The following is an 11,575-nucleotide window of genomic DNA, read 5'->3' as shown; positions in this document are numbered from 1 at the left end:
ACTTTTTAAAATCATACTTTTTTTAAAGCAAATCTCTCACTCTTGGGAACTGAACTCATGAATGCTTGGGTTGGCATCAGTGTAGCTGAATAATAGGAAATCATTTTGAGAGACATACAGTAATTCCTCATTTAACACTACAGATATGTTTCAGAAAATGATCGTGTGAAGTGAAAACATGTTATGCACGGTCAATTTTCCCATTGAAAATAATGGAAAAGGTGGGGGTTGCGTTTCAAGCGGTGGTGTCTGTTGGGACCAGGACATAAGGTTGAGGGAGAAAGGGGACTGGATTACAGCAGGGAGGGGAGGTGTTTGGCTCTGGGGAAGGAAAGGGGAGAAGAGGGGAGGGGGACTGGGTTGGTAGTATGCCCCTGTGATAGGTCTGCCAGGACCCGCACTGCGTCCAGCCTGCGGGGTCGCCAGGGAACGTTGCGGTGAGTGGCAAACCCTCCGCCGCTTTGCAGGGAGGCAGGGGAAGCCCTGAGCAGCTGCCAGCGATGGGCCGGCTGGGGAAACCCAGCTGCTGGTCTGCAAGTGGGGGGCGGAGGGAGGGGGCAAGGCGTCCGGCGAGAGGGAGTCAGCGAGGAACGGCACAGCGAGCGCGAACCCTCCACCCCTTTGCAGGGAGGCAGGGGAAGCCCCACACAGCCACTGGCAATGGGCCGTCTGGGCAAATCGTGTTATTCCAGAGATGATCGTGTAATTCAAAAAACGTTCCCTAAAAATAAAAATCGTGCTATCACGAAAATGTGGAATGCAGGCACGTGTTAAATGAGGAATTACTGTATACCCAATAAATGCAACAGGCCTTCACTGATATGGATCATAGAGGGTCTTCTGTAAAAACACTTGCACTCAGTCAAACTGGGTTAGTTAATGTGGTACAAATCCCTGTGTGTAATTATTTCAATTTTAGTCAAAGCTATTCCTTAAACTAAACCAAAATAAAGCATGGTTTAAATAGAAACAAGTATGTCTACACAGCCTTTTGCACCAGTGTAACTAAATCTATTTAAAATAAAATCTTAAATTAAACCCACAATACTCTGCATGTAGACAAATACTTATTTAAGGATATGAACATTTTCAATTTAATAAATAATACATTATTATGTCACTAAAATCCCTCCCTTAACTGTCAAGGTCCTTATGGGACTATGACGTTAAATAATTAATAACCTACCATTAAAATATTGTATATAATATTTAAAAAGCCCCAAACAAGTGAGCATGTTACAAAAAACATAAAAAAAATACAAAAACTCCAAATATCATCCCTTTACTGGTTTCTGTTTTATTTTAATTTTTCTAGGCTCTTTGATCAAAAGGCCCCAAATTTGCACTATTAGCCCTTTCATTCTGCAACTTCATGATACATAGAAGTTTTCAAGACAATCTCAGTGTGCATGTGGATTTCAGAGCACTTTGAAAATTAGCTTTTAACTGAAAGCTCAGTTTAACCTTAACTATGGTGCCCTGAGGCCATCCCATAATGGGGCCTGTATTACATTACCCCTGCGGCCTCTTGGCAAAATTGCTGAATTAATGAGAAGAGGTCAAGTGAGGAGGTGGGAGGAGAGCCTAGGAAGGTGCTAATTGTAAGTGACCTGCTCCAGGGAGCCAGAGAATACATACAGTGCCTGTGTTAAAGCTCAGAGGGATAAACATTATCCTGTGAACTGAGGTGTGCAAGGGAGTAGCTGTAGTTTGCCTCCTGTGTTTTACTAAGATCCCTTTTGTCAGAAAGGGTTCTTTAGTGTATGGACTGTGGTGTGAATTCTACAACAGAGGGATTTGAGGTGCAGGACAGAAATTCAGTGATCTGAGGAAAAAATGCTGCTTGTTAGGTAAGCTAATACTACTTTATATACATAGTGTGATTCTGGAAAAGGTCAGTGTTCGTTCATTCTGGTGCAGTGTATTGACTTTTTATAAATCCTTATCTTTAAGATCCTTAAACTGCATTTTATCTGTCTCTAGCTATCTTTTTCCCTAGCACTCATCTGTGTAGTGCATAGATGTTGATTTCCCTTCCTCAAGCCTTATATTGCTCCAGAACTGTTGAGCATAATCCATTCTAGGTTTATTGCTCCTTTGATGGTGTAATTTAACTTCCTTTTAGTGAAATCAGCATTCCCTTATATGTATCATTTTCTATTCTAGGTTTCTCTTAAGCTTGGCACTATCTTTACAAGTAATCCAATCTGGAAATGGTAAGAGAATTTCTTCTCCCTCCCCTCCAATTTTGCTTTTGCTGGTTTTCTTAGATGAACAGTGATTTTGAATATTTTTTTATCCGTAAATAGCATGCAATCGAAATACTACTCTTATCCTCACTCTGCAAACATTTACATATGTGATAATCCTAAATGCTTCTATGTGAGTAACATGAAGCATGTACCAGATTGTTTGCAAGACTGGGGTCTTCTGTCAACACTGCAAACTGAACCAGTTGCCAGTTCCACTCTAATGATGACTGAGGACAGAATCTGGCTCAGTGTTCATGTTTTAGGATATCAATGTACAGGTTTTGGGAGACATATTTAATTGTGTATGGATAGTGGGTAGTACAGTTGGCCTAGATTCCTGGTTAGGAGCCACTTGGAACTACTGTAATACATCCTACTATGAGAGTCTTTTCTCTGTCCCACCTCTCACTAGGAGCAGACAATGGGAATTGTATTGGGCCCTAAAGCAGAAAAACAAACAGGCAAAGGTATAAAAATTACTGAAAAGCTTCCAAACCACGAGGATGGAATAATAGTTTCACCATCACTTCTGAATTACATGGAAACTTTATTTATAAACCCTCTGTTGCAGCTGTTGAAGCTAAATCTATAGTTTAGAGTTTGCTAATCTTTGCTGTTGTTGTTCTTAAAGGTTGTAAGGGGGAGAAATGTGATAACAACCCAGATGGGAAAAAGCCAAACACTTCCTTGGCTACTTTTAATGATATAAATAATCTCAATTCTGAGAGGAAAAGAAGAAATCCCTCTGAAGTTTTACCTTTCATTGGGCTTACAGATGGTAAGTGTATTCCTTGTATTGGGAGGCAATAGACTTTTCCTAGGGTTGCCAGATGGTTTCAACAAAAATACCGGACACACTTGACATTACATCACAATCTACATTATATCTTATTTAGAAAATACTGGACATTTATATTTTCTCATTTATAGTTTCTCAATTTGTTTCCTGAACAGAAAGCTCAAATACTGGACTGTCTGGTTCAAAACCGGACACCTGGCAACCCTATTCATGTCCATTGTGCACGAGCATCTCAGGAGCAACTCTTTCAGGCAGGCATCATTGCATAATAACCTAACTTCATTATGGTAAATGATCAAGGGCTTCACTTTAGTGCATCCAACAGATGGGTACATAACTCTGCCTTTCATATGCAGTGATGTTTGTATGAATAACCGGTATCCTTGTACAAAGAAATATATATGTGCGTGAAAGACCATTTGTACTAAATAGAAACTTAATGTAAATTCTGCAGGAAGATATGAATTCCAAAGTAAATTCCATGGACTCATGGAGCTCTGATTATGTGGTGCATTCGTCCCATATATATTCAGGATACACCTTTGGGTGTAAATGCATGCTTTTGCACACAAGGAGTGCATAAACATATTTTTGTAGATAAACTTTGCTGCATGTAGAACTAGTTAAAAACTGGCTCTAAAACATTTAAACAATTATACAGACTCAGTTAATAGCAGCCAAGTGCCAAGAAAATGGGAATTTTTATTAACAAACGCTCAAATTCCTGATTATCTGATTAAATGATATCTTGAAACTAGAAGATTGTGCTGCACAGACTATTCAAAAAGTAGAGCTACCCACATGTGAAGTATAAACCATGTGGCCAACTCTAGTGGCTTAGAAACAAGAAGGCAAATAATTTTTAATCTCCTGACTTTTATGCCATTCATGTTTTTGGTGTCACACTTCTGATTTTTAAATACTTGGGACTTTGTAATAATATATAAATCTGACCTTAATCTGTACCTTGTTAGTGTTGTATGGCATTAGCCATCAAAAATCCTGTCACACTTGGAAAATGTAGCCCCATAGATAATCAGGAAACTCTGCTAGTCCATTTCAGTACTCCTGCTATAACTGACAGAAAGGGTTAAAAGTGATATGTCATACACCTCATTCTCACTTTTGCTAGTTGCAAACACAAGGGGAAGTTGAGAAAATTAGCTCAAATCATCGGGGAGGACCATAGGGTTTTGTTGCCACTTAAATCCTGATTGGTACATAATTTAAAAAAAAAAAAAACTTTTGCAGCTTTTATATTTTCATCTTTGGGAGGAGGGAGAGGAAAATAGTCAAGCTTTACTGTATATATGATCTAGATTGAACTCTGTTTACAATAACTACAGGAACCTTAATTGAAGAACTGTAGGCTCCAGTGAAGTGCAGACAGCTGTCCTTCATTGCATTGCTTCGTTATGTCTACACTACATAGGTTACAGTGGCCCAAGTGTGCCAGTAAAACCTTGCTGCTGTAAGACACACAGAAAAGCTGCTCTCTGTCACCAGGAGAGAGTTCTCCTACCGACAAAATAAAACTATAGGTTGAACCTCTTTAATCCAGCACTCTCTCTGGTCCAGCAACATCCATGGTCTGGCATGATTTTAGTTAGCCGGATGTCCATTTATCATGGGTGTGGCCAAGCTTCCCATGGTCCTATAAAGTTTTATAGCCACCAGTCCTGGCGCTCCGTGTTCTATGCTGTTATTTAGCTCTAATTTAACCCTAATGTCTTCTAAGAGCCCTGTAAGCAGTGGAATATTGGTAATGCTCCTAGACAATATTGACTTCCCATGGTTCAGCAATTCTCTGGTCTTGAGGGTGCTGAACTAGAGAGGTTCAATCTGTACCTTCCAAGAGAGGCAGGAGCTTCCTCACTAGGAGGGTCTCCTGCTGACCAAGCACTGTTCACATCAGGGGCCTAGACATGAGTGGGCAATGGCCCACCCACTTTTTATCCAGGCCCACCTGATGCTGCAGCAGGGGAATGCAGCCACGGTGTGGAGGCTTCCTTCACTCCAGCTAGGGAGCAGAGTCAGGGCTTACTCCCTCACCATTCTTGCCCACCCACCAAAAGTCAGGGCCCTCCGAAGTGGACCTACTAGTCCATGCTGGTGCTTTTCATCATTAAAATTTCTCGTGTGGGGCAGAAGGGAGGTATTTTTTCACACCCCCATGTGGCACAATTTTAAGGATGTAAAAGTGTACTTGTAGACCTAGCCTCAGTAACACAGCAGAGTCTAGTCATGCACTGTACCTAGTTTGTTTTTAAAGAAGCTGCATAAGGATATGACTTAGCATACACATTTATAAATTCTAAGATAAAGAATCAGGTTTCATGCTTCTGGGGTTGAGAAGGAATCACTTTCATGTGCAGCAGAAAACTGCTTAGGTGCACTACAGAATCAAGCAAGACTTTGTTCTCTAAAACATCAGCAATTCTCATTACTGAACAACACATGAGTACAGTGGATCAGCGGTCTGATCTGCCTTGCAAAATCTCGTGTTTCCAGGTTAAAAATAGAGAAGCCTGCCCTGTGTGATCTAACTCTTAATTGATTTGTTCTGTGTTTGTACAAGGCCTCACACAACGGGGCCCTGGTCCGTGACTGGTGCTCTGAGGCATTACACTAATACAAATAATGAATAATTTAAGAATGCTGCACATGATGTAGCTTATTAGAGGAACAAGCTACAACGTATGCACAACAGTCAGTCATAAAAATCACATTGTACGGTTAGAACAGCTCCATGAAACTAGATATTCCCCTCTGCATGGGGTCGTGCTTGAAGTATACAAATCTGAGAGAAGAATTCAGACATAAGTGCTCTGGCATTTGAGAGCCATTGTCACTTGCATTAAATCTTGTGTGTTCTATTCTTCTGAGAAATGTCTGTTTTGGTTTGATGGTTGGTTAAGACAGCTTTTAAAAACCCCACAGATAAGAATAGGAACATCCATCCAAATATGAAAATTCTCTTCATTATGTAAATATTGAGGGAGCTGTGTTTAGAGCTATTGCATGATTCACAGAGTAAATTCTTGTAATGGTTCTTGCACTTTCCTGCCTCTTCAATGCAGAACAAATATAAAAAGCTCTTTGTTGAGGTCAGGCTTGGCTGTGCTATGCCTGTTCTATAGATAAATAGGACTTAGTCTCCACTGTTTTAACACAGAATGTTTCAGGAGCACTTTTAAAATGTGTGTTAGTGCAGAGATTATATAGCTTGAAAGCTGTGTCCTTTTGGAAACCAGAGCTATCTTCCATATTCTGTCTGTCAACCACTGGTTTTTTTTTTTTTTTTTTATAGCTCACATATAAATATCTCACTAACAGATTGAAACAAGCAAATGCTTTGGAACATGTCCTCTGTTTTAAAGCAAGTTAAGTGTTTGTGAAAGGTACTAGATTAACACCCCTGGACCTGAGTGGCAAGTTACATAGGAGCCTCCAGTCCCCCACTTGAAAAGATTAGGGGAGACGTTTTATTATGCCCCATGAATGCAGGTTCCAGGGCAGCTGAGGAGGTAGTATGGGCTATTCAGTTTCCCAAGTTCATCAGTAATCTCTGAGAAGGAAGAAGTGGCACACCATGGCCTAGAATCCTCTAGGCAGGTGGGTGGGTGGGTGTTGGGGAGCTCTTGCCTTCAGTCCACCCTGGGCTCCTCTGCCTGGGGGGTGAGGGAGGAGCAGGAATGCTCGGGGCTTCTCTGGGCTGGAGAGAAAGGGGATGCTTGTGGGGGGTAAAGTGGTGGAACATGGGGCTAGCCTCCTAAAGAGGGCTCTGCCTGCTGCCCATGTCCCTGGAAAATGGGGCTAGTGGAGGCCTTCAAAGCAAGCAAAGGTAGGCTCTAAAAGGTACCATGTCTGTGAAAAGGCACCTCCAGAAGTATTTTCAGATAACAGGCAAAATGCAAGGCATTTCTTCTCCAAGTTTCTTCTCCAACCACCCCCTCATCCTGAGTAAGGAAATAAAACAGTCACATGTGGCAAAGGGGGGGCCCGCGGAGTTATGCTGCCCGGGGCCCCGCAAAACAGTCATCTGCCCCTGCTCTCACATACACACTCACCGCAGCTCCCTAAGCAGGTCCTGGAGGTGCCCTGAGGAGTCCTGTGGGCAGAGCAGGAGAAAATCAGGCTGCTGAAAATGGGACAAGGCTCCATGCAGAGAGCAGGAGGAGGTATGTTTGCACTGCCACGGGAGCTAGCTCCATAACCGTGACAAGGAGGAATAGTATTAGCCACCCCACTGCCCTCTCCAGTTTGGGCCTTGCAGCCTTCTGTTGTCATGGGGGAATAGTGGGATCCAACTTAAGAGTGACCTCAAGAGCTGGTACATGAAGGTCTCAGTGATGTTCAAGTTTGGCCTCATGGGCCCTTTGTCATAACCTGAGAGCAGCAGCAACACAAACTCTGCCTGCCAGATCGCAACGCCAATCTATCAATTTCAGCTCTGGTGCTCCCCCATCATGACAGAGGGCTGTAGGGCTAATCTTGAAAGAGCTGTTTTTCCTTCCTTGCTGTGGGGCTGGCTCTGCCCCTGCCAGTGGTACACACCACGTGTTCTGCTCATGCCTGCAGGCATCGCTGCCTCCGAATGTGAGGATAATTAAACCTTAATTGAGGTCTCTTCTTTATTTGAAAAGACTAACAAGTTCAACCAACTTTAGCAGGTTCTTCCTAGTGAACAAGTATCTTCTGCAAAGAACTGGAATCTTAAAGCCCTCAGGTGGTAGCTCTTTACCAGTCAGATTCCTAGTGGCAACCTCGCCATGCATGGCAGGTCTCTGTTTAGTGGTCTGTTTCCTTGGGTAATTTTTTGTTCTTCCTTTCTACTCTCTACTTTTGACTCAAGCCAGAAAACTGAACAGAAGCTGCTGTCAGAATGGAGGAACCTGTTTCCTGGGGAGTTTTTGCATATGTCCAAAACACTTTACTGGCAGGCACTGTGAGCACGATAAGCAGATCAGGTAAGCAACAAATAGGGATTGTCTCCCAGTGAAGGAGAAAGAAGCAGCTGAGTTCTTTTTTTTCCAGTCACACAGAGCACTCCTGTTTATACAATCTCTTTCTCCTGTAGTAGCTGCGGTGCCATTGGCCATGGAGAGTGGACTCAAGAAGGATGTTTGCTCTGCCAATGCGTTCATGGGATTCTCCACTGTTTCCCTCAAGACCAGAAAGATGGTTGTGGTAAGAAGCATCATTATTCCTTTCTAAAACACAATCCATGTGCAGTTAGTCCCATATCCATTGCATATGTTTAATGTTCACCTGTCATATTTAGTAAGTCCGGTATGAGAGTGATAAACACACAAGCAGTATCAGAAGTAAAAATGGTTCCAAGCCCCAGGTTTCTCCAAAGACATGAGGTTTGACTCTGAAAGGGAGTCTCTTGAGTTTAGACAAATACCAGTACTGGGAAGACAATTAAAGAGATGAGACTCCGATGTACGGTAAAGGAGAAACTTAACACTGTGCCTGGATCAAACTTAAAACTGAGGTCTGGTCCAGCTAAGGTGAGAAAACTGAGCTGAAGCACTGATGCCAGATGTCAGGAATTGATTTATCAGGGAAGTGGTACTGGGCTGTACAGTCTTTTTACCTCTGTTACAACTTCAAGTGCCAGCCCTGGTAAGTAATGGCCTATCAGTGGCCCAATAACACATTCATGATCAATAGGACTGAATGTTGGACAGTGTTAGAGTGAGCTTGCTCTCAACCCAGAGGCCAAAGATGACACTGGCACCTCTCCATTAGCCACCTGGACAGTACATTTCTCACCTGTGCAAACACCGCTGCATCCCCACCAATTATGGCAGTGCTGGACTATGTTTACATTATGGGTGTCACAAAGGCACAGCTACAGCTGTAACATTGCAAGCGCTTACTATAGCGATAGAAGGGTTTTCCATCTAGATATGTAATCCATGTCCCAAGTGGCGAATGAGAAGTCAACAGAATTCTTGCATTGACCTAGCCATTTATACGCTGAAGATTAGGTCAGTTTAATCATGAGAATCAAGAACTGTGAATTTTTCATACCCCTGAGCACCATAGCTATGTTGACCTAGATCAGGCCCTACTGTATGCTTCCCACTGGCAATGTAACCCTTCGTTCATCTAATCCCACTCAAATCGGATCTAGTTGACTCTGTGATTAACACAAGGATAGTTGCTGGGGTCTTGTTTACGTTTGATTTCTCTCTGTTGCTATCATCACTGGAAACCCATTGGTGGTAGCTATGATGGGACATTTTTAGAAAGACATGTGTAGGGACTTGCCTTCACTAGAGATGACCACACTATGGAGGCACACTGTCAGGATGCAATGGGAAATTCTGCACAATCTCTGACCACAGGGGGCTTGATTAGTAGATAAATAGGAGATTTTGGATGTCAACAATAGATCTAAGTTCTTGTTTAAAAAAAATTAAGATTTGGATAAATATCTGGAGTGTTGGATGAAATACTAAACCTTTCAGAGAAAGTGAATGGAATGAGAGGTGATATGCAGGAATTCCTCAAGTCCCCTAGAGTCAGAGGTTAAGGTTTTTTAACTTAGTAGATCTCTCTGAATTCAGAGGGAATTGGCACATTTCTTTTTAGATTTTATATATATTACTATATAACTGTGACCTATATTTTTACATGCATTATATACAAAATTAGACACAAAGTTGTATAACAGAGTGACAATCTTGTAACAGAAAATTGTTCTTTTCAGATTCCCTTTAATTTAAACAGAGATCTGATAGCTTATAATTTATCTCTGTGTGTGGGACAAAACTCTCTTCATTAAATGCGACAAGGAGTCATATAGCACCTTATTAAACATTTTACCAATGTCTTTATTAAATGTTTACCATGTTAAGCCCTTAAGAAGCTAGAATCAAGGTAAATAAAAGAGGACCACATTTTGATTAACAAAATCCAATTAACCTGGAAAGATCATTAAGTGAATTAACAAATTTGGTAATCTCGTTAGAAGGATTTTTTTTCCATTCAAGTTCCCTGGAGGCTTTTATTTACACAGGAATAGCCTGAAAGCGTTTAGTACTCTGGCACTTTTCTTTCACATTAAAACCAGTTTCTAGGTCTCTAGGGGGAACATTATCCACATCTACTTACTCCATATGCACTTGCAAAGAAAACATGGCAGTACTTAAAAGCAACATTCTGGCAAATATCTGGGATTTACATATGAATATACTTGAAGGCTCTCTCCCCCCAGTGCCATCAAGTCTCATCAGTCATTTCTTCAATGTTCTCTGAGTGCTGCCATTCACAACTCTTTCAGAGTTGTGAATACTCCCTTGAAGGAGTCTTCCTAGCTGGTTTTTCAGCCTGATGCCTGAAAGGAAGTACTTTTGAGCAATGAAGTACACATAACTCATACCTGTTTCTGCTTAAAGGAATTTAAATTCAGGCTTTGTTCCTTCAGGTCCTACAAAGAAAAACATGCTGGCTTGGATTCATCTTGGCATCAGTTCTGAAGGACGAAAACTTCAACAGACAACAAACACCCTTACAGTTTCATTACTGTTTCCTCTGCTTTGTCAGTTCCTCTAATGAGTAAAAGATAAGACGCAAGAAAGGTAGTGGCTTTAACAGTGAGAAAGGAATATGAAGCCTTTTGTTTTTATCTTTAATTGTATTCTGGCAAGCAGCAGGACCTGATCATCATGGAGGATGCCAACTGACTTCTTTATGCCCTTGGTGGCTAGAAAAAGAACAGTATTTTTATCCCACAACAAATCCATCTATTCCTGCCCATTAAACAGGGGCTATAAGTATGTTTCTTCTCGTACCCATGTTGAAGTGACCCTGTTAATTGCTTTCAAATACTGGATTCTATGATGTTTAATATTGAAAGATCAGTTCTTCCAATGGAAGATGGTATATTTACATCTACTTAGGCTAAAACAGCCATAATTATATTGTAAATATTATTTTGCTTTATATAATTTTAATAATTTATTATCTCTTTTGGCTATTTCAGCTGTTGAGAAGACAGAAAACCAAGACATTAAGAAATGGTTTTCTTGTCAAATTGGACTGATTTGTTTTCCCCCTAACTAAATTAAAACTTGCAAAGAGCCATTCTAAAGAAATCATCATTTGTATTACAGTAGCTTCATACTTGAAGATGTTGTAAACGTTTTATTTTCAACCATTATCCCTACATGCAAATACACTTTATTTTTAAAAAATTAGTCCAATGCTTAATTTTTCAGAGGGTACACATTTTTCAAAAGGGCCTGTATTGATCTGAATGAATTACTTTGAAAGATGTGTTCCCAGAAAGTGGATTATATTCAAAAGACGTTTCCTAAACACATCACTAAAGGGTATTTAGTCAAGATTATGGATGCTTATCCACGATCATTTTGTTAACTGTCCCTCCCCCACTGTAATCTGACTAGAATAATCAACAGCTCTAAATGGCATGTGAAGTTCTATTTTTTTTGTCCCCATACCTTTCCTTCCCACGTTCTCTCAATTTTATTATTTTATAAACCATCTT

At 41.0% G+C, this 11,575-nt stretch overlaps 1 protein-coding gene across 2 annotated transcripts; it reads left to right on the top strand.

Moving 5' to 3' along the window:
- The first annotated feature begins 1,586 nt into the window (after window positions 1-1,586).
- On the top strand, window positions 1,587-11,245 carry LOC102449308 (cryptic protein). Of its 2 annotated transcripts, none has more exons than XM_006129373.5 (6): window positions 1,587-1,850; window positions 2,167-2,216; window positions 2,884-3,030; window positions 7,907-8,021; window positions 8,135-8,241; window positions 10,493-11,245. In XM_006129373.5, the coding sequence occupies exons 1-6, from the start codon at window positions 1,837-1,839 to the stop codon at window positions 10,618-10,620; spliced, it is 561 nt and encodes a 186-aa protein (XP_006129435.1). In that variant the 5' UTR covers window positions 1,587-1,836; the 3' UTR covers window positions 10,621-11,245. The 2 variants fall into 2 exon arrangements, with proteins under 2 accessions (XP_006129435.1, XP_006129434.1); XM_006129372.5 differs by having other exon boundaries at window positions 8,132-8,241.
- Window positions 11,246-11,575: the final 330 nt, after the last annotated feature.

This window comes from Pelodiscus sinensis, chromosome 6 (genome assembly GCF_052426305.1).
Source record: "Pelodiscus sinensis isolate ZL-2025 chromosome 6, ASM5242630v1, whole genome shotgun sequence".
Classification (NCBI taxonomy): domain Eukaryota; kingdom Metazoa; phylum Chordata; order Testudines; family Trionychidae; genus Pelodiscus; species Pelodiscus sinensis.
Note: the sequence above shows the minus strand (reverse complement) of the source record. Positions and strands in the feature narration are given on the sequence as shown.

What these genes read in the sequence shown, in the direction of transcription:
- LOC102449308 (XM_006129372.5), top strand. An exon ending in AGTAATCCAATCTGGAAATG is followed by an intron (nt 2,217 to 2,883) that starts GTAAGAGAATTT and finishes TTGTTCTTAAAG; the next exon opens with GTTGTAAGGGGGAGAAATGT. An exon ending in AGACCAGAAAGATGGTTGTG is followed by an intron (nt 8,242 to 10,492) that starts GTAAGAAGCATC and finishes TTGTTCCTTCAG; the next exon opens with GTCCTACAAAGAAAAACATG.